General features: G+C 43.4%; 1 protein-coding gene across 2 annotated transcripts; it reads left to right on the forward strand.

Moving 5' to 3' along the window:
* The first annotated feature begins 1,664 nt into the window (after nt 1-1,664).
* AP1S3 (adaptor related protein complex 1 subunit sigma 3) lies at nt 1,665-20,960 on the forward strand. Of its 2 annotated transcripts, none has more exons than XM_069864441.1 (5): nt 1,665-1,730; nt 15,937-16,115; nt 17,101-17,209; nt 18,168-18,305; nt 19,861-20,959. In XM_069864441.1, exons 1-5 carry the CDS (start codon nt 1,728-1,730, stop codon nt 19,894-19,896), a joined length of 465 nt encoding a protein of 154 aa, XP_069720542.1. In that variant the 5' UTR covers nt 1,665-1,727; the 3' UTR covers nt 19,897-20,959. The 2 variants fall into 2 exon arrangements, with proteins under 2 accessions (XP_069720542.1, XP_069720543.1); XM_069864442.1 differs by lacking the exon at nt 1,665-1,730 and adding an exon at nt 13,241-13,797 and having other exon boundaries at nt 19,861-20,960.
* The last annotated feature ends 1,508 nt before the right edge of the window (nt 20,961-22,468 follow it).

Here is a 22,468-nt window from a genome sequence, read left to right on the forward strand (position 1 = left end):
TTTACAACTGGGAGTGGATTTCAGCCCAGGTGCCCTCTCAGCCATGCATGCACAATTGCTTTTGCCTGGGGACTGTTCCCCTTTGCTGAAGCTAGAGGTTGAAGAAGAGTTCTGCTGGTGTCAGCCATTGACATCAGAGTGTTCCCTTGAGTCCCTGAGCTCCTTCGGATTTCCTTTTCTCACCGATGACTCAGATGCATCTAGCACTACATGGAAGAGCAGGGCATGTCTCTGCCCAGAGCAGATGGGAACCAGATCCTGAATCCAGACACACCGTGCTTGGGGCTGGATGCATGCTATGTGCTGGGGAACGTCTCTCCTTTAGACTACAAACATGGGACTTAAATGGCCAGTTTTTTCTCATTTTATGCTCATGTGGTAGTTAACGCCTGGATCAGACTCCTGGTAAGAGCTTGAGAAGCCTCAGGCCTGGATTTAGAGCTTTTGATCCAAGTGCTGAGTCTGTGGATGTTGTGCGTTCTTTTGGCACCAGCTGCTTATCAGCAAATCACTGCCAGAGGTTACAGGGATTTGCTGATCTACAGGCAGAGCTGCTCATGTCTTGGCTTTCTCATCCAGCTGTGTTGAAAAGCCCAGATTCGTAAAGCCCATCCATTAAAGGAATCTGAACTATCAGAGTTTCATTTCGATGGAGATGAACCACAGAGCAGTCACGCCTGTAGCCCCACCTGGGTAGGGTAAGGGTGCTTGGAAGAGGAGTCACTCGGACCAACGGAGGACAGGAACTGCACTTTCATTACACTCAGGTTTTGCTGGGGCGAGAAAGTCACCTGTTGAGCAGTCAACATGTGTACAGGGCGGCAGCTGGGGTCACCCCGTGTGCAGGCAGGGTCGCTGCGGCTACCGGCACCCTCGCTCCCTGGGAATGAGTGGTCTGAGAGACACGTGCACTGTGTCTCTGTCAAACCCTACCTTTCACCCCTGTTTCCCTGCTCCCATGGGATGGGAAGTGGTGGCCGCCAGTGCTCCTGGGATGCCTCTGCCTGCTCCCTCTGAGCCCTTGGATACAAGTAGTCAGTATTGTAAAAATTGGAATATTTTTTATTTAAGCTAGAGTTACGTTTCATCAAAGTAATTGTATTTTTTGAAAGTTCGACAGGATGCCCCCCTGAGAGCACGTTTTCTTTAAAGCAGTGTTTTTGCAGACGCTGTTCATACTTTTGGAGATGATAACATCTTGTGTTCAGTGTGATCTGTGCTGAACAGAGGTGTCTTCTGCAGTAAGGACCCGTTTGCAGTCTCAAACGCAAGGTGAAGCAGAGAGTTGGAGCCAGCTCCAAATTAGCAAGAGTTTTCACTGTTGTGAAGTTCATAACAACATTAAAATTAGTCCTTGGAAAGTTACAGAACGTGCATAAGATTCCTGGGAAAGTTTACACATATGCATGTAAGTGGGAAATACCTTCTGTCCCAGCCCTTGTCTCTCTGCACACCATGGATGGAGACCCCTCCTCGTTCTGCCCAGCCCCGAGAGAGGTTGCTCGCTTTCTGAAACTCCAGAACGAGTCGTACGGAGTTTCTTTGCCGTCACTTTCGGTGCAGGAGGAGGCGCCGGGCCGTTCCCGTGCATTGTGGGAAGGCGGGGGCCTCACCTGCCGGGCGTGAGAGGAGGGAGAGGGGAGGAGAGGAGAAAAAAGAAGAGAAGAGAGGGGAGGAGAGGAGAGGGCCGGCACCGCCGAGCGGGCGGCTGCGCTGCCGCCTGCGACATGGTAAGAGAGCCTCGACGGCCCCTCGCCCCACAGCCCCGGCTGCCCCAGCGCAAACCCGGCTGCCCCTTGCACTCATGGGCACCGGCTGCTCCTGCACAAACCCAGCTGCCCCGCTGCCCCTTGCACCTGCGGGCACAGCTGCCCTTCTGCCCCTCGCACCCATGGGCACCGACTGCTCTGCCTAAACCGAACTGCCCCGCCGCCTTTTGCACCCACGAGCACCAAGTGTGTCGCCTGCAGCCGAGCTGCCCCTCTGCTCCTTGCACCCGTGGGCATCGCCTGCCCCTGCGCAGACCCAGCTGCCCCCTGCTCCCACGGGCACCGACTGCCCTGCCGAAGCCGAGCTGCCCCGCTGCCTTTTGCAGCGGCTCAAGCTGAGCTGCCCTTTGCCCCTTGCACCCATGGGCCCAGCTGCTCTGCCCCCTGGCCCCTTGGCTCCGGTGAGGACAGACCCTCTGCGCTGCCAGCCGGCCTGGCTGTTGCCTTCCCGGGAGCCAGAACCAAACAGAAGCAGGTCAAGGCGCTGCCTGAAAGCCCCGTGTGGGAGGGCTCGGCCCTGGCCCCGCCGCAGCCCCCACAGACCCGGCCCAGCGCCCGGGGTCCGGCAGGTGCTGAAGCGCAGAGCTCAGCAACTCGCTCGGGGTTAGGAAAAAAAACTTAGATTTTTTTTAGGGAAAAAACCCTAACTTTCTGCTGTAGTAATATGAGGGGGTTTTAATAAAGGTGAAACGTGTTCTGTGCCAGGCTGCCTGCTAGGGTTGTGCCTCTGCTCCAAGGAGGAGAGATTCTGTTTCCAAGTGGGTTTGAGCAAAGGTCGCACCCGTTTTGAGGAAACGAAAGTTAACTTCCTTTGTTTTCTGACCCTTGGGGTGAGCTCGGGTCGTGCTGACAGCCTTTCCTCACCAACAAGGAAAACAAGGCTGTTACAGAGAGAGGTTTTATAAAGCCTTCCTGTAACTTGAGGAGCTGAGGCTCGACTCCAGTGCCTGGTGAAGGATAGAGTGTAGTTTCAGGGATCTGTGTCTCTTGGCTGGCTCTGGTGTCAGAGCGAGGCAGTGTTGGGCAGTGGGTTTTCTTGTGACGGAAGCATTGGGAAGAGCTTTTCCTAAAACGAGGTTTGTGGAGAGCTTGGGTGGTAGCATTGTCTCCAGCTTGGGTGCCTCTGCTCCACTGCTGGGTGTCGCGGGCATTGTAGGGTCTTGGTCGTTATTAGTGCTGCCTTTCCGTCCGGCAGTGCATCTGAGAGAACACAGAGGTCTGATTCTGTTCCTTGTATGATGTCTGTGTGTGCAGCCTGGCTCCACAGCTGGGCAGAGGTGGCAGCAGCCCTCCAGGTGAAAGGACTGACTGGCAGGATCCTGGGAGTGAGGCTCCAGTGCTGTGCTTGGTGGTGGTTTGCTGGGATTAGAAAAGGTTGCCATGTTTATTCTGGTTTGTTAAGCCAGATGACCAATATCCTTAGAATAATGGCTATATTTTCCCCAAGGTGGACTGCAGGCTCTCAAGCAGTGAGGTGGTCAGCGATGCCTCTTAATTGAGAAACCATCTCGCTGCTTGACAGTTCAGACTTGGGGCAGGTTCTGTGAGCATTCTCTGAGCTGGTGTCTCACACAGTTTGCCTGTCCTGTTGTGTGCATTTGTAATATCAGTTATCAACAGCGCAGCTGAAGAGAAGTCTCTCACCTCCTTCATCATAGGCCAAGTTTTTTTGTTTGTTTCTATCCTCAAAGGCAGAGCTATGTTATTTCTTTTCAGTGGTTTAGCCAGAACACTAAATATGTGTTAGTCTAGTGTATTTAGAAAGGTGTACTTGTCATTACATTGACAAGTAGAATATTCACAGTAATGAATTTACAGACAGCAATGCAGACTCCACACCTTAAGTCCGTATGTAAATACAGCCTTTCTGGTTACACCTCGAGACAGCCCTACATATCCACTTCCCTGGGGTAAAGCTTATATAAACAATTGGAGTTCCTATTCTGCCCTTGAAGGTCAGTAAATAAGGGAGCTGATTTCAGGGAAGCTGATCTCAGAACTCTCCCTGATGCACGCACTTCGCAAATACCAGTTTGCAAAGCACTCACGATGGTCCCAGGGGAGCACTGCTTACAATAGTGTTGCTTATTGACGATTTGGAGACTGTCCACTGTATTGATTGTTATAATTTTATAAGACGAGTGTGCATTCTTACAATTCATAATTTTTGTTTCCCTTTTCTAAAGTTGAAGTGCAAACACATGCTGGCGTTATTCCATTAACTGGCACTGCCAGCCTTACCCTGTTCTCCTGTTGTAGAACCAGTACCGATGAAAGGGTGCTTTTGTCAGGGTATTTATTCACTTAAAATTCTTCTATCTGTTATCCAGTCTCCATGAAGGGGTTGTTACACTGGGTTATGCGTCAGGAAGTGAGGGTAACTGGGTTACAAACCAAGAATAAGCCTTACCAAGGGTCACAAGGGAAGAGCTTTCAACAGGTCATTTAAACTCCTTGTACATCGGTTCCTCTGGTTGTGCTTGCCACCTTTTTCCTGTGTTCTGAGATCTGAATGGAAGGTATTTCCACAAGATGTCGTAGCAAGAGGGTTGTTCTAGCTGTTTGCTCTGCTGCAGATTTCCAGGGAGGTTTCAGGAAAGGGTCTGTTTAGCAAAGCTAATTTCACATCTTGGGGAGGAAAACAGCTTTTCTGCCTGTTGCTCTGTGGCAGGTTAGAAAAAAAAAAAAAAAAGAAAAAAAATCCTTTTTAGAAAAGAGGTGAAGTTCTGCCCCCCAACGTCTATGGGTGCAGCCAAGCAATATGTCTTGGAGGACTGCTGTATCAACAAAGAGCGGGGAGAGAGCAGAGAGCAATAAAAATGGTTGTTTCCCCGAGGATGTGTGTTGCAGAAGTCTTTCGTGCCTCTAAGTGTTGCCACACCTTGATCCTACTGCTATCTCAGCGTTACCAGTACTAGTTTCATGACAGTACCTGGCTTTGCTTGTGTAGCTTTGGGTGCAGAATTGGTGCCTGCATAGTAAAGGGCTTGCTTCCCTCCCACCTGTGCTGCTCATCAGAGTAGTGAGAAAAATTAGTCCTTGTGGACACAATCCGAAACTCAGAGATCGAAAGAATTCCATTGAGCACAAGGGCTGTAAACGTGTGCTTGGTCTGAATAAAAAAAGGAGTTGCCAGGCAATGTTTCCACTAAGGAAGACATTTGATCCTAGTCCCTGATCTAGAAGCGTAGATGGAAATGAAGTGACTGCAGCTGCTGACACCTGCCTGGTGTTTGGAAATGAACTCTCACCTGTTCTGAATATCGACCTCACTAACACTCTCCGTGCCCTTAATTGTTAGACATACAATAGACATAAATCTGCAAAAGATGTTTTCAATGCTGCCCAGAATTTACTGTCTGCAGCTTGAAGAACAACTGTTGGTTTCCACTCTGAGATACAGCTGAATATTGTCCTAGCAAAGACAATGAACCTTCCCTCTAGGCATTCACCTCTAAAAGACAAGGGCAGCAGATCAGAATAGATGAGGGAAGGACAGAAAATTACAGATCAATGGTCCCTGCTATTTGAGGCAGCATTCTACACGACAACAAAAGTTGTCGGTGTGGTATTTGTTTCTTTATCTCACTGAGCAATTAGTGTGGGAACAAACAATGGTGATGGAATGGCATCCTTTTTAGAAGATACCGAGTAGATAGACTTTTCAGCTTGGAAAGAGATGGCTGCAGGGGAAGTGGTAGAAATGCGTGAAATCATGAATGCTGTAAAGAATGGTCGCTACCAGAAGAGTCTGGGTACATCCTGTGAAAGTTTTAGGCATGGAATGTAAAGAAAACAAAAGGGAATACTTTTTTTTTTTGTGGTGTGGATGAATGCCTTTTTTTATCCCTGCCAAAGGCGAGTCCCCTAGTGGTGAGGCGGTTCACAGAAGATGGGTCCACAGGTGGTTTGTTTGGATCCAGTTTCTGGCCCTAAATTCTGAACCTAGTGATTCTTGGAGATCATTCTTGCCAGAATGATTTTCCACATGCCCTGTTATTTATAGTCGCTCCTTCTGAAGGTGCTCAAATCAGAGTACTACTCAGAGGGTGATCTGTAACCTGGTATTCAGTTACTCTCTGTCACTCAGTTGAGCTTCTGAATACCATTTTGCAGAATTTGCTGGGAAAAATGGGTTTTAGTATTCTTCTTAGGAAGTTTTTGATGTATGACTGTTGATGTGATCCTCTCTCTGGAGTATTCACTATCTTACAGGGTTTCACTGTTACCCTAGGGACTGCTCTGACTTTGCAGTGATTGTGATGTGATGCACGCCTTACTGTCCCTGAGTAATAAGCTCGTTTCCGGAAAGCAAAAGAAATGTTATGATAGATTGTCTGCTGATTCTTTGCTGAAGTAATTTTTTTCATGTCTTCACTGACAACTAAGGAAATTGAAGGCATGTCTGGGCCAGGAGTTACTAGGATTTGGACTGCCTGGAAGGCTTTGGAGAAAGCCATGGCATCTGGGGTAAGCAAAAGCAGGGAGAGGGCTGGAGGGGTAATGGCCAACCAGGGCTATGAGGAGGCAAGAAAATGCTGCTAAGCATGAGGATCATGTTAAATGTTTGCTGGTTTCCTGTATCTTTAATTACTTCAAAATCCCATGCTTTATAAACCATCCAGTAGACCTTCTCCTGAAGGCATCAGTTATTTGCAAGAGCAACAAAGGGACAAAATGATGAAAGCACTGAGGAAATCGATGGGGTCAGGGGGAGCCAGAGCTGCTCCTCCCCATAGTGCTCACAAGAGTACTTTGTCATGTGCCTCAGGCATTTCTGTCAGCCAGTTGTGGTCTTCCCAGAGATGCCTAAGTTAAAGCCATACTGCTCCTGTAAAAAGACTTCTTTCTGTGTCACAGGTGCATAGCTACTAATTACTGTCCCTGCCCATTCATTTCCCTACTGTCCTGTATGTACAGGCTGTCTTCTATTTGCAATACCTGCATGCTTTCTTGAGTGGCCACCCCTGGCCTTTGCTTTTGCAGATGTTGCAGTTTCGAGAGGTGCAAGGTCCAGTCTTGTGCAAATGATGTTTCATTTGTGAGTAGGAGTATAGCATACAGAGTCAGTGGGGTGGGGGAAAAAAATTTACATTTATGTGTTTGAAGGCAAATATGACATGCCTTTCTGGCCAGACATGCCTTTCTGGCCTGATTCATCCTGGATTTATGTTTCTCACCATCACAGATGTAACCCCAGGTACTCTGTGCACCAGTCTTTTTTAATTCCCTAACTTGCTGAATTAGTGTAAGGTGTCCATCTGCTATCCTCTGTTCAGACCTGCAAAGAGAAGAGAGGGCATTAAAACCCCTCCTCACCAGGCAGGAATGCCTGCTATTTCCTCGCCACTTGCCCTTGAAGCTTGAAGGTAGTTTTGCAGAGACATTTATGGTTCTTGATGGCTCAAGAACCAGCGCAGGAGCTCCTGTATGGTCATCACCCTCTGCTTAGTCCCCTGAGGTGAGCCATAGACACAAACTACAAAGGCCTTTGCCTTGCATTGTTAGAAGGAGAACCTGTGAAGTGTTGGGCCAGTTCCTGACTGTCTGCTCTGAGCTCTAGCAAAGCCATGGGAATAGCTGCATTGAACTGTCACAACTCTGGCAGCCAGTGGGCTCAGGAGATGGGGGTGGTCAGGATCTTGGGCTTTTCCTGTCCTCCAAATCTCATGAGGACACCTGGGTGAATAGCAGAATTCATTCTTAGTCTACATTTTTATTCTTGAGGCTAAATTTTGGACCAGCGTAAAACATTTTTGAGGTCCTGTGCTCTGGCCCTTCCTTCTGTAAGTAGTGGTTGCTTCTTTCATGTTGACATTATTAAATCCATCTTGTTTTTTTACCTTATTGAAGAAGTGCTAATTTAAAAGGGAAAATTGAGAATTTATCACTTGAAAAATGCCTAAACTAAACGCTTTGGTGTTTCCAGAAAATGAGTCCTGGGATTTTTCAAAGTCATTCACAAATGTGATCCTTACTCATGTGTGTCTTCAGTCCTCCCAGGGCGCAGGTTTTCCATGAGCGTCTTTGTTGGGACCTGGAGGAATGGGTGTGAGGCTGCTGCAGCCCTGCAGTGTTCCTGCTGCACCAGACACAGGTGTCTCTGGCTGAAGTGGTATCTGTCAGCTGGCTGAGGAGCTGGGGAAACTCCTCACCTTCTGGCGTGCCCGCCCTGTCCCAGAGCAAAGCTTTTTGACTTTGCTCCTTGAAACGTCAGAGGCAAGGGAAGGGCACTGCAGAATCTTCATATGGCAGGGCTTTGCAAATACCTGATAAGACAAACTGGAAATGAGAATAAAACAGGCTACACCCTTTGCCAGAATGTGTTGGGTGGGATTTTAGCTGTTTCTTCACAGGTGTTCAAGGAAGAGACTGGGAAAATAGCTTCTTCAGACTGTAGAGTACACTGAGGCTATGGTGAGTTAGGGGTGGCTCTCTTGGCAAGTTGTTCAGCCTCTCCCCATGTGTCCTCCTGCTTCTTGTAACCTAATGAAGATGTCCACTGACTCCCAAAAAATGTATGAACAAATACAAAAACCTTTGAGAGGGCAGAAGGGGTATGATTACCTCTGAATATCTTCAAATTGTGTTGCTTTCTGTAAGATCAGCCAGCATCTTTGCAGCCATCTGACCCTGGAGCTGAGGCTGAAGATGTGAGTGCCTTCTCTCTGTTTCATGTGGTGCTAGCGCAGTCACTGGCCTGGTCTCACATTGCAGAGTTCAGGGCAGGTTTTATGCCAACTCCCAGCATAGATTTGTTCTTGCTCATTGCCTAGAAACTGCAGTTAATTCCACTTGCAGGAATAAAAAAAACCCCCACTGATTTAAGAAAGTGGTGAGTAACTATCTTCTGTAAAAAATGGATGTCATTGCTTGCATTTTTGTCTTTATAGCCGGCTTGGAAAACTGTGCTGTCTTTTGTCTCTGGAGAGGTGCTGGAAGCCTGACTTTGCTGCTGGTGGGATGCCTAGCAGCCTGCAAGGAAGAGGCAGGAGCCTGCCTGTACTGTAGGGAGGATGTTGTTGTTTAAAGGAGTGCGGCCAGTTTATGAGAACTGAGTCAAGGTCAGGAGGACTAGACCTGTTAGAGGCAGCGATAACAGGAGCAGAGCTGGAGGGAGCTTGTGGGGCGCTTACAGGCACCTTGGGCTTTGTTTCTGATCCTTAGGTAGGGATCAGAAGTGAGGAGCTTCAAGGTATTTTTGTTTCAGAACTCGAGCTCAGCTATACTGTTTTGATTACTTTTATTTAACTCTAGTGAGGCTATCAAGAAGATTGTTGGCTGAATCAATACTATGTGGTGTAAATACCTTTTAAATGTTAGTGCGCTTGTCAATTTAAAATCTTTGGTAATAAGATAAGGGAGACTTCTGCATCATGAAAAGCATAAAATCAATGTGTAACTATAGTCACATATGCCTGTAATGATCTGGCACAGCTTTTATTGCATGGACTTTGGATGTATTGTTTAGGGGAAATTGTGCAGAAATGTTCCTAATGGTGATTAAGCAAGAAAGAATTCTGTGCCAGTTAGGCAACAATATGCTACTTTGGTGGTTGTGTGTCACTCTTTTTTTCACTTATTTTGGGTTTTTTTTTCTTATTTGCTTTTATTGTACAGATTAAATATGTGCTTTAAACGTTAAAGCTGAGATTCTGCAGTATTTAATAAACATTTCTGTCAGCTTCTGCACTGCTGTGAATAAAAGTTTTAGTGACAAAGTAAACAATTAAGAAAATTAATATTTTGAATAAAGTAGCCTGGTTTTGATTTTACATAATTGATTTAAAAGTCCCTAAAACCCCTAAATATAGATATGAAGCCAGTTGTATGAGGTTCAACAAGACCAAGTGCTGGATCCTGCACTTCGGTTGCAACAACCCCACGCAGCGCTCCAGGCTTGGGGAATTGTGGCTGGAAAGCTGCCTGGTGGAAAAGGACCCGGGGGTGCTGGTTGGCAGTGGCTGAACATGAGCCAGCAGTGGCCCAGGTGGCCAAGAAGGCCAACAGAATCCTGGCTGGGATCAGAAATGATGTGGCCAGCAAGAGTAGGGAAGGGATTGTCCCCCTGTACTTGGTTCTGGTGAGGCTGCACCTCAAATCCTGGGTTCGGTTTTGGGCCCCTCACTACAAGAAGGACATTATGGGGCTGGAGTGCATCTGGAGAAGGAGAACGGAGCTGATGAAGGGGCTGGAGCGCAAATCTCATGAGGAATGTTTGAGTGAACTGGGGTTGTTAGGTCTGGAGAAGAGGAGGATGAGAAGAGACCTCATCATTCTCTTCAGCTCCTGAAAGGAGGTTGTCTTGAGGTGGCTGTTGGTCTCTTCTCCCGAGTAACAAGAGGTAGGATGACAGAAAATGTCGTCAAGTAGTGTCAGGGGAGATGTAGATTGGAGATTAGGAAAAATTTCTTTACTTAAAGAGTGGTGAAGCACTGGCAGAGGCTGCCTAGGGTAGCGGTGGAGTCTCCATCCTCGGAGGTATTCAGAAAGCATGTAGCCATGGCAGTTCAGGACATGGTTTAGCAGGTAGTGTTGGGCTGATGGTTGAATTGAATGAGCTTACACGTCTTTCCCAAATTTAATTAGATTCTATGATTCTGTTAACAGTCAGTAGCCAGATGGGGACTTTGTGCAGCAGCAGAATACCAAAATGCCTGTACTTCTGAGAGTTATTATTCTGTCTCTTCCTGATGTGGCTAGATTGTTATACATCAGGTCAATAGTTGTCTGTTCAGTACATCTTTCTCATTTTAGCCTTACTGCATGGCATTCCAAACCATCTGTGTGTTCACAGTATAGCTGTTCATTTTCTTTGGAAAAGTTTCAGTATTTACTTCCCTCCCTCCAAAACCACTAAACAAAGCAAAAAACTAAAAGGAATTTTTTTGTTCTTCAAATGTTTTGGAAAAAAAAAGATCGGTTAATGGCTGGAATAATTTGAGTGCTCATACTTTTTAAAAAGAAACAATTTAATGCAAGTAGGTTCTGTTCATTTTCAGATGTCATGTAAAAATAAATACTAATAAACCAAATTCTGGACAGCTGCTGGTGCTGGGAAATTCATTCTTTCATATCAGAGGAAAGGATAATAAATAGTGAAAGATAAGCAGAATATTAACTCGACCAGACTAGAGCAGTGCCAGAAAACCATGTAGACTTCCAGGGAGTCTGAATAAGTTAAGAGAGAACTTTATCATAAAAAGTGGCTTCTTCTCTGCCAGGTCCAGCCAGTCAGTCTGGTTTCCAACCCCTCCAGCTTCGGCACTGAAGTCAGCAGCCAGAAGTGTGGCTTCTTTCATCCCATTTCTCTTTTTATGTAGGTCTCAGGAGGGGATTCTCCCCTTTGCTCTGGTGAAACCTCCCCTGGAGCCCTGCATTCAGTCTTGGAGTCCTCAGCACAGGAAGGACGTGGGGCTGTTAAAGCAAGTCCAACGGAGGCCATTGAGATGGTCCAAGGGCTGGAGCACCTCCCATATGAGAACAGGCTAAGAGCTGGGGTTGTTTAGCCTGGAGAAGGCTCCAGGGAGATCTTAGAGCAGCCTTCCAGTACTGAAAGGGGCTACAGGAAAGCTGGGAAGGGGCTCTTTATCAGGGCATGCAGGGATAGGATGAGGGGAAATGGTTTTAAGCTGTAATAGGGGAGATTTAGATTAGGTATTAAGAAGAAATATTATGCTGTGAGGGTGGGGAGGCACTGGCACAGGTTGTCCAGAAAAGCCTCGGCTGCCCCATCCCTGGAGGTGTTCAAGTTCAGGTTGGATGGGGCTTTAAGCACCCTGATCTGGCAGAAGGTGTCCCTGACCATGGCAGGGGGATGGAACTGGGTGATGTTTAAGGTCCTTTCCAACCCAAACCATTCTATGATTCTATAATTCTATGATTTCATTTAAATTTGCTCTTTGTGACTGTGTGAAACTTCTGTATTTTCTATTTTCAATGCCTTTTCTGTTTACTGTTAAGCTATTTCATGCCAAAGTCTAACATTTTGTTTTTTCATAGTCCTGTAACTCAGGGTGGGTTTTTGTTACCCTGGTACAGTTTGGTAGATCTTTATAAAGCAGAAGGCTCTGTAACTTTCTGACCCGTTATACAACACTGCTGCGATTGTTTCAGGCATGCATAAGAAGGGGGTAGAGTTCAGATTTAGGAATCTGGTTTAAATGCTTGATTTAAAAAAACACTGTTTTTCCAACTAGAAAATAATGGACTACAAATATAAAATGCACTAATTTAGGCTACTTACTGACATGTAGGGAGATCGTTTGGCACAGTGATGTGGGTGGTTGGGTCTGATTCAGTAAAACAGGCTAATACAGTTATACTCAGCTTCCAGACCAAGGCTTGTCTCCTCCAGACTCCGCATGCAAAGGCTGTGGATGTTCTCATAGGAACTGCACTCCTCATCCTGACCACTCAGGCTGGGATTTACAGGTTCCCTCTGGAATATCCCCGGGGTGGGGTGATTGGTACACAGCCAGCAGCACTGGAATGGTAGGAAAGGGATCAAGTTCAAAGGTGTTTTGCTTGAAGCAAATAATTTGCATTTGTTATCACACAGAATTAGAACTTTTAAAGAGGAAGAAAACGTTGCAGGATAATCTACCTCTGTTTGTAGTGTGGCTGCTGAAAATAAACCAAAAATTCCTTCATCAACATCCATCTTGTCATTAGCACGATAGGAAAGCAAATAAGGAGCAAAGAGCAGATGACTTCCTAGATTTATGTTTGTGCACTACTTCAACATTTCTAGGTTTATTGGTGCATCAGAATCGGGGCTATGAGAGTCACGAATGTGTCATGTCAGTGTGGCAGAGCAGAGCAAAGCTGAACTGAATGACAACAGTGCCTATGGCACTCTGCTTGCACTTCCAGGAATTAAGCCATTTAACCTCTTGAGAATGTAGTATTATTTGCCTCCTAGAGAGTTCTCCAGATTGAATGGACTTCAGAAATAAATTAAAAAAAAGATGAAATATCAAAAGAAAAAAAACCACCACCTTGCAATATTTTCTCTTCTAAACATCTGCAGCTTTCTAGTACATTATTTTGTTACAGGAGAGCTTAGCTGTCTGGCAATACCAGCCTAGGCTTTAGGGTCTAAGGTTTTTCTGCAGACTGTAACACTAGAAATGGACTGCAGTAAAGACTCTTATCTGTTTTCTAGCTGTATGTATTCCTATATAGTAATAAAATTGCCTTATGAGATATGTAGTTATGTCCCACATATGAAATAGAGTGTGGGATGGAAGACCCAAATATAGGATTTTTGAGGCCTGTGAATGAATCCTGACGTATTTAAGAATATTAATGGTTATTTTCTGATTGTAAAGAATGTTGGCCCTGAAAGTGGTGGTGAAACGTCAGCTGCATGTGTATAAGGAATAGAGGAGTTTTCAAAGCACTTTTATATGGAGAGCAGCTCGCTTTCTTGTGAGTAAAGCATAACCTACTGAAGTAAACTAATCAGCGGAAAATAGCAGTAATATTCACAGTAATTCCCTGGTTTGTTGGTATTTAACCTTTTAGAGGCATAAGGCTTCTCTCCTGGAGATGTATTTATTACCTGCAGGCACTCACATTTAAAGTCCTTTGTGTCCAACAGCTGAAGTCAAGCCAGAATACCCCTGCATTATCTACCCCTGTTGAAGCACAGCAGGCAGATCTATTTCTTCCCAAGGATGTCTCAAACAGCATGATCTTGTTATGCTGAATGTGCCATCAGTTTTTGCTGGAGATTCACTGGCTAATTCCCTGCATTTTCAGTCGAATCAGATCATTCTCTCCTGTCTGATTAACCCTAGCTTTAGAAATGTGTTTATTAAATCACTGCTACCTGTGCCTGATTGCTTTTAGATGGACTCTAGCTGACCCACTGCTCTTATCAGCAGAACATAAGCTCTGCTTTTGAAATGCTCTCATCTGTACAAAGGCTTTAGAATTAATGTGTTGTGCGGCAAGCAAAATAGTCTTTCCTTCATCATTTCTTTCATCCATCCAGTGGAAAAGTGTATGGACAGGAGGTACTGTCCCTTTGTCTCCTGGGAAGGGGTAACCCTGAACAGCTGGAGTATTACCATGTCAAAACCCCACTGGTAATAAGGACAGAGAAAGGCAGGAGCATGGTGCTTTGATCTTCACTGCAAGCAGACCATGTGTACTGCCAGCAGAATAATTGTTTTTATATAGCAAGCTCATCTGGAGAGTATTACAGGACTCAACACAAGGCAGCTACAAAATCCATGTAATTTTATCAAGCACTTTAGACTAATGATGGCAAGAGCCTTATTTCCAGCAGTAGATCCTGCCACAGGCAGATATGAATAAAACAGGCTACCTTTCCCTAAAATGATCCCACATTTTAAGGCTTTCTCAATATAGTCAGAACTCTTATCTCCGGATTAGTCAACAACTATGTGACTTAATAGCTAGAGGATGGTTCTGAATTATGAATGAATGCTTTGTTTAAAATCCGGTAGCTTTTTTCTCTCTCTTTTTTTTTTTTTCATTTTAAATAGAAGCTTCTCTGGTGCACTTTTCTGCTTGGACTTCACCAGAGCATAGAATGATTTTGGCTTTACGGAAATCTATGTTGTAATATGGATAGTAATTGTGAATGTTAACTTTAGTCCTCAGTGGGGAGATGGAGTGATGGGGAAGTATAGTCAGAGCAATAAGCTTGAATAAAAAACAAGGGGCAGAAGGGATTAGGCTGTAGATTGAGAAACTATAGAGAAAGGTGAGCTGAGTGAGTGGGGATATGGCAACGGACCTGCCAGCTCTTCCACTGGGAGCTTGCAAGGATTGGGAGCAAGTGAGGAAAATCATAGAATCATGCAATGTTTTGGGTCAGGAGGGACCTTAAAGCCCATCCAGTTCCAAACTCCCTGCCATTGGCAGGGACACCTCCCACTGGATCAGATTGCTCAAAGCCTCAACAAGCCTGGCCTTCCTGCTTGTCCCCAGGGACTGAGAGAAGCCTTGTCTCTTTGCACAAGCAAGTTGGAGCTTGCCTGTCATCATGCACATTGCTATGATGGCAGTTAGACAAATTCTTGGACTCTAAGCATTGGTACTGGTTAGAAAAGCAATGGGGATGCCTGTCAAGAACATTGCTTTCACCTTTTGGAAGCATCTCTGTCCCTGCTAGGTTTTTTTCGTTTAGCAGAGGACACCCCATTGAGACTGATGTCATAGATTTCCTTTTTCTTAGAACGATTTCTGTGCTGTGAGTAGATCACTTACTGTACTGCTTAAAGACTTGGTATGGTCTTGTTTTAATCTACTAATAAAAGTATGTGTGTAAATATGAATTGATACTTTTCTCGTAAAGGCCTATTGGCATTTAAAAGCTAGCTTTTCTGTATTTCAGTAGTAGTGATAAGGACATGTTAAGCATGAAAAAGATCATAGGTCAAACCATGCAAAATTGTGATTGGCTTTAAAATGGAAATTTTAGAAGAGTGTACTTATTATACTTTATTTAACGTAATATCCTTGGTCACTGAGGTCTGTCCTTTGTCATCACAGTCATCTGTGTTTCATAATCTGGTGATTTCTTTAGTAAAACTTGTCAAGTTCCTTTCCCAAAGTAGTTGATATTTTCTGCTCCTTATAGCCTCTTCTAGGAACATGCTGTGTTCTTTGTGAGCTGAAACAATACAATGCCAGAGTTGTTAGTGATTATTATTACTATCTAGGTATTCATATTTCTAGTCTTGTACCACACTTTACTTCCTTCATCTCCCTAGCCTTGTTGTATACAAGTCTTTATTCCCTTCACTAAGGTGTCTAATGTTGCTGGAGGAGGGGCAGGGGCCCTCTTTTCACCACTGCAGAGTGGTGATACTCTTCCTCTTTCCCAGGGAGGAAGCCGAATTGGAGGCAAAACTGCTATTGGCAAAAGGTAAGGTAAGGAAGGGCAGGGGATGCAGAGAAGATGTCTAGGGGAGAGGTCTCACAGGGAGGGGAGAACTGGCAGGGGAAGAAACAGGAGAGGGATGACTGTTCCCACACTCAGCCTCCCCAGGACCGTGTTGACACCACCTCCAGACATCAGGGCTGGAGATACCTTCACAAAGATCTCATGGGTTTCCTGTATCAGGTCTAGGAATCCTTTTCTCTGTCCACGACCCCAGCATTAACCATGTTGCTTTGTTTACTCTAGATACACTTTATACTGCTGTTCAGTCGGCAGGGGAAATTAAGGCTTCAGAAATGGTATACGACACTACCTGATAAGGAGAAGAAAAAGATCATTCGAGAAATCATTCAGATTATTTTGTCTCGCAATCAAAAAACAAGTAGTTTTGTTGACTGGAAAGACCTCAAGCTTGTTTACAAAAGGTGTGAGTAATTTTATGAGAACATAATCACTATTCGTATAAGTAAGACATGCTAGAAGAGGAAAAATAAAGGCTTAATAAGTATTAGTGGTTGAAATTCTGTTAAAAGGCTTTAGGCTTCACTACTTCTAATTCATCAAGGTAGCCTGCTGAAATGTGTGCTGGGCTTTATCAAGCTCTTCAGGAGTTTGCAGGAATTGTTCTGGGGTGCTTTCACCATTTGGTCAAATTTAGCCCTTGAAATACTTCTTACTTTGGAAGGTGTTAATTCCTCTTTCCTTTTCCAGACAAATCACTGGTCCCGGATTACATGATGCTTAGCATTGACTGCCTGTTAATTCTGGAAAGCTGTAGCAAACAAAAATAACCTTAAGGTGTAGAACGAATTAAGCAAAAGTTGAGTTCCATGCTGTGAAGTAATGGCTGTAAACATCTGACCAGACGCTGTGAGAAGCTGGGGCTCCAGCCACAGCACCAGAGGGCTGAAGTAGATGGTTAACTTCCATCTTGGGTTGATCTAAATGTAAAGTGGTGCTGTAAGAAAGTTACAAAGATTCTTTGGTCTAAGCATTTTCATGTTTTCCAGTCCTACCTAAAACAGTGTAACTCCTTCCAATTTTATTTTTGCCTTTACTTTCATTTTTTAATAAAGAACAGTAACTCATTCTATAATTAACCTCACTTACTGTAGTGCTATTGCAGCAAGAGAGTGAGACCTTTAAAGTTACTATTGATTTACTGTTTGTTTTATTAAGACCGCTGTAGGAGGTATCCCTTTTTGCCAAGAGTGGAGTTTGTTTTTCTGAGTTAATAATTTGTTTAAATTATCTGATCTTTTAAAGTGTTCTCTGGGACGCTATGAGAATGAAAGAAAAGTATTCTTAAAAGGACAAGATCGACATTAACTGACATTTGCATAACTTCTAAGAGACAAGCAGAGCGCTGAGGATCCAGCTGTTCACAGGTTTTTGCCTTTGTTTCCCTAGGTATGCTAGTCTGTATTTCTGTTGTGCAATAGAAGACCAGGATAATGAGCTCCTGACACTAGAGGTTGTTCATCGATACGTAGAACTTCTGGACCGATACTTTGGAAATGTAGGTTTTGCTTTCTCCCATGAACTGCATTCCTGGCTGTCTGATAAGCAAACAGTTATCTATAGCTGTTTTGCTGTTGCTGTTTTGTTTCCACCCACACTATTTCCCCATAGACTGACTCCACCTAGAGTGAAATTCATTAGTAGAATATTGTATAAAATATGTAAGACTTTTTTTCCATCCTTTTCCCCTCAAAAATTGATCTTGATGCTTCATATATCTTCCTCGGGACAGATTTCAAGGGGAAAGCTTGAGGAAAATTTGTAAAAACTACTACCCCAGGTGACAGTTCTTTAATTCCTGACGTCTTCAGATATATTGGTTTGTTTGTTTCATAATACAGTGTGAAAAATAAGGATATATATTTTTTAAAGAAAGTACCTGAGGAAGGCCCAAATAAGCCTTCCAGTAAGTCTATAAAAAGTACAAGAGATCCACCTTTTCTATGAGTATTTTTGAAATTGTCTCCACTACCTTAATTCATCCCATATTTAAATCACGGTGCCGCGACTCACATTTGTACTGTCTCAAATTCAAAAAGTGGTTGATAACTGTAAGGTTGATAACACTAGGGCAGGGAATTTGTCTTGCTCTGTGAAACCATGTGAACATACGTAACCCATATTACATGTGGTATGTAAGGTCTCTTACAAGGTCAGTAGGCTAGGAAGTCAGCTCTGTTCTCTGAAAACCAGCATGGAAGTACTATATCGTATAAAATATAGTAAGTGCAATATCTTTACTGTAAATCTAGGCCATACATGTAGAAAGAATACATGCAGAACCTGTGATATTACATAATACGCAGTATCTTTCTTTACCCTGCTACCTGCCACAAAAGTGCATATGTTGAATACATTTGATCATCTTAACTTTTGGTCTAGTAATAATATATAGTACATAATAATATAATGCTTTAAAAGTAATTTAAATGTTGCTTGTCCTTTTGTTCTGGCAGGTGTGTGAGCTGGATATTATCTTTAATTTTGAAAAAGCTTATTTTATTCTTGATGAGTTTATAATTGGTGGAGAAGTACAAGAAACTTCAAAGAAGTCTGCTGTGAAAGCCATAGAAGACTCTGACATGTTGCAGGAGGTAAGGCAGAGGAAGACAAAAGGTGAACATACTCCTACTTCTTCCTTGTCTGACCATAGCTTAAGATACAGCTAAGCACTTCTGGTTCTTAATTATCCGAATGTGTCCGAGGTTCAGTTTTGATAGAAACAACTGCAGTAAAGGGAGCAGTTACATAAGCTTTCAGTTGAACTCTGTTGCATCTTGCAGAATCATCTTGAAGCTCTTTATATACTGCTATTCTTCTCTTGCAGGGTTAACTACTAGAGTTTCTGAGATATTATATTAAGAAACAGTTTAAGGCACATCTAAGATATTTATTTAATAAAACAACATAATCTATGAGTGGTGAGGTTGACACCTCTGAGAGACAGAGCGTGGCCAGTAGGTCAAGGGAGGCGATTCTCCCCTTTGCTCTTCTCTGATGATACCACACCTGGAATATTGCATCCAGCTCTGTAGTCTTCAGCACAATAAAGACATGGATCTGTTGGAGCATGTCCAGAGGAGACCACAAAAATGATAAAAAGCTTTGAACACCTTCCCATGAAGAGAGGCTGAGAGAGTTGGAGTTGTTCAGTTTGGATAAGACTCTGAGGAAACTTTATTGCAGCCTTTCAGTACTTAAAGGGGGCTTATAAGAAAGATGGGGAAAAACTCTTTAGCAGGACCTGAGGGAATAGGACAAGGGGTAACGGTTTTAAACTAAAAGAGAAGTTTAGGCTGGATACTAGGAAGACATTTTTTGCTTAGAGTGGTGAAATACTGGCACAAGTTGCCCAGAAGAGAGATGGTAGATGCCTTACCCCTGGAAACATTCAGGATCAGGGTGGATGGGCCTCTGAGCAGCCTGATTGAGCTTAAGATGTCCCTGCTTACTGGAGGGGGAGTTGAACTGAACGACCTTCATGGTCCCTTCCAACCCAAGCCATTCTATGATATATGAATACAGAAAAATCTATTCTGTTTCACTAATACATTGGAAACAGATGACCTACTATTAACTTTTGAAATTGGAAACAGTACATGCCAGCAAATGCCACTTTACTTCATAAACACCTGTGTAGTTTTTCTGCAGCGTACAGTTATGTAACCTGCGTTCAGAACCCTGCAGGACCTCTTCTGTAACTTGTACATGAAAGAGCCAGGAAAGACAAGAACAGTGGAATGTGATGTATTTACTTAATTTTTTCCTAGGTAGTGAAGGATCCATTCTAATACTGAAGGAAACAGCCTCCTGGTAGAACTAGCTAGGGGCACAACAAACAGTTTTCTCAAAGTGGTCTGGCATTTGCAGATGAAACTAGGCCAGCTGTGTCCAAAGGCCAACTAGACATGATAAGTTTAGTCACAACTGTGGTATGTTACGATTTGAAGGCTAGATTCTAAAAGGCTGTTAAAGTTTCTTGAAGCAATATTATTGCTACATCTATTATTTTATCTATATATTATTATATATGTATTGATACATCTGTAATGCCAAACCACATCTGTCTTCGAAGAGGACAAGTCTTTATTTGAATATTACTGTACTGCTCCATAATGCATCATTTCTTTCTTTTTTTTTTCCCTCCAGACAGTGGAAGAGTACATGAACAAGCCTGCATTTTAACATTAAATTACCTGGAGAGGAACTGCTGTGTGCCTCGGTAAAATGCAGTTCCTTGGATACCTTCCCAATGTGCCAGATCCTTAGAGAAATACCAAAAACTGAAGGGGGTTGTTTGTTTAATGATGAAGATGAAGGTCAGCTAATGTAGCTCAGGGTTTAGCAATTCTGTACATGCAGTACTCTGCATAGGAGTTTACTCAGAATTGTTAGTACTGTTGGTCTAGTTTCTCTTCTACTTGCAGGACTAAACACTTGTTTTGTACAACAGCTTTTAGCTATGGGTTTTGTCATCATAAAACATTACTCTGAAGAGGTATTTTTACTCGTTTTGGTCCACTGCTGACCGTATGACTACTTTTGTACAAATGTCAATTATTTTGAATGTAATGATTATTCTACTCTAATAATAATTTTTTTTCTAAAAACCAAATTGTTGTGGGCCTTGATTTCACAAGCTTGTTTTGAAAAGATGAACCTACCCAGCGTAAGAAGAATTATGTGTCTCTTTGGACCAGCCTCATTCTTTTGCTATCTTCCTTCTCTTTTCTGCTCATTTGCTAATAAGACCTCTCCAGCTGCTATTAGAGAGAGCACACTTCACACCATTTAATCTGGAAGACTGTGCTGACTCGAGGTAGGCTCCTTCCAGGTTTAATGTATCGTTTTTGCTGCTGTGTGCAGATGGCCTCTTTCTGCCTTTCTCCTCATTTTCCTATTGCTTTCCTAGATCCCCTGGACCTAGAGAAGGGCTACAACCTCTGGTAATTGTGCGATTTGAGAGTAGGAGTTATCCTGAAGAGACAAGATTAGTCTGTGTGATTTTAGGGTGAAGGTCATCTCTTATATCTTTTCACTCTGTAGCCACCAATAACCATCTTTCCCAGCAGAGTTTTCCTTTCCCCTATTCACACACTTATTGGAATGATTAGTTTTCCAGTAATTGAACATGACCCATGCTTATGAAGGTTGGACAATTTAATCAACCTTTTATAACTCTGCAAGCTGCACGAAGGAATAAAGGATCAAATAGTAGTGAGGAGAGGGTCAAATAGAAAGAGAATAGTAGAGAGGGCAGTCTCATCTAGTGGGACCCATGGCAGGGGGATGGAAGTAGATGATCTTTAAGGTCCTTTCCAACTCATACTATTCTATGATTTTGTGGTCAATTGTGCTGTGCTTCTTACTGTGTGTTATAAAACATAGTAAATGTGTGTGGGGAGCCAGGTGTGTTAGCTTGCCTGTCCTTCCTGTCAGTGCGATTTGGATTCTTTGAATTGAATGAACTGGCTTCCTTAGAGGGATTATTTCCTCCTTTAACGGGACTCAGACCTTAGAGACATTCTAATTATCTCAGCCTATAACTCATAGATATTTTGTCTCTGTAAAATCATGAGATTATCCTATGCAGGTATCAGACAAACATACCATAATGATCCACGTATTGATTCACATTTCCCTTCAACATGAATTTTCTTTGATTTCTGGGGTGTACAGTCAGTATTTTCCTTCAGGGATTTTTCTAATCTTTAAATGTCCTACATGGTTATTCTAACTTTTTTCATTGCTTCTTCCTTCGCAGTCTGTTTGTATCTTCCTGAGGAGGGGCTCAGGGAGTTGTTTTAGGGGTGGGAGCACTTTGACACAACATGAAAACTAAGCTAATTCTCAGCCCACTTTTCTGCCTGTGTTATCTAGTCTGTTAGTAAAATTGTGACAAGCTGCTTCAGAGCGTTGTGCTGCTCTTTTTATAATTACTTTATCCATCTGTTTTCTCTGTATGGATGTCAAAGGCATACTTTCAGCACTGAAAAAAAAGAATGAAATTGCTGGAAGGGCTTTTAATAGCTCTGAAGACATTGAATTTAATAGTAAATTAATGAAATTGTGAGTTGTACATTATTTCCTCATGGTTTGAAATGAAGTTTTTTAAAGTAGAGTGTTTAATTGATTAAGAAGCCACTTCAGAATGTGCAAAGAGGCTCTTTCCACTCTTTACTTTTATAAGTGACTTTTATTCAGTGAAATAATCAGTAGTTTCATTTGCTTTTACTCTTTTTTTGGAGCCATGCTGTGATTCTTAGACTCTTAAAAATGTGTTGCTTGAATTCTGGAGTATATCAAAACAGGAGTTCCAGCAAGAAGATATCCAGGTGTGAATAGGAGTCTGTTCTGTCATTCTAAGATCTATTGGACATCTTTCTTTCTAACTTCAAATGAAGTCTTGCTCATGGAAAAAACCAATACATTAGCTAGGGGTACTTATGCCGGCTGTATCAACACAGCATCTGAAGTAAATAGCAGTGCCAAACTGATGTATCCAGTGTCAACTAGAGGAATGTGAGGAATTAGTATAGAATTATATGCTGGAAGTGCTGCAGAGCATGTGCTAAGCACTCTAAAGAACTGCCCAATATACTAACACCCCTAAGTGGTGTTAGAATGGCATTCAGCTCAACCCAGCTCTTCTCCTAAGGGGAAAAAGCCCAAATGAATCCCAGTTATTGTCAGGTTACCCTTAGGTCACTGTGTCAAAATGCCTCCTCCTCTATCTTTGTGGAATGCTGTTGTCATC

The sequence above is a fragment of the Phaenicophaeus curvirostris genome, chromosome 10 (genome assembly GCF_032191515.1).
Source record: "Phaenicophaeus curvirostris isolate KB17595 chromosome 10, BPBGC_Pcur_1.0, whole genome shotgun sequence".
NCBI classification, from domain to species: Eukaryota; Metazoa; Chordata; class Aves; order Cuculiformes; family Cuculidae; genus Phaenicophaeus; species Phaenicophaeus curvirostris.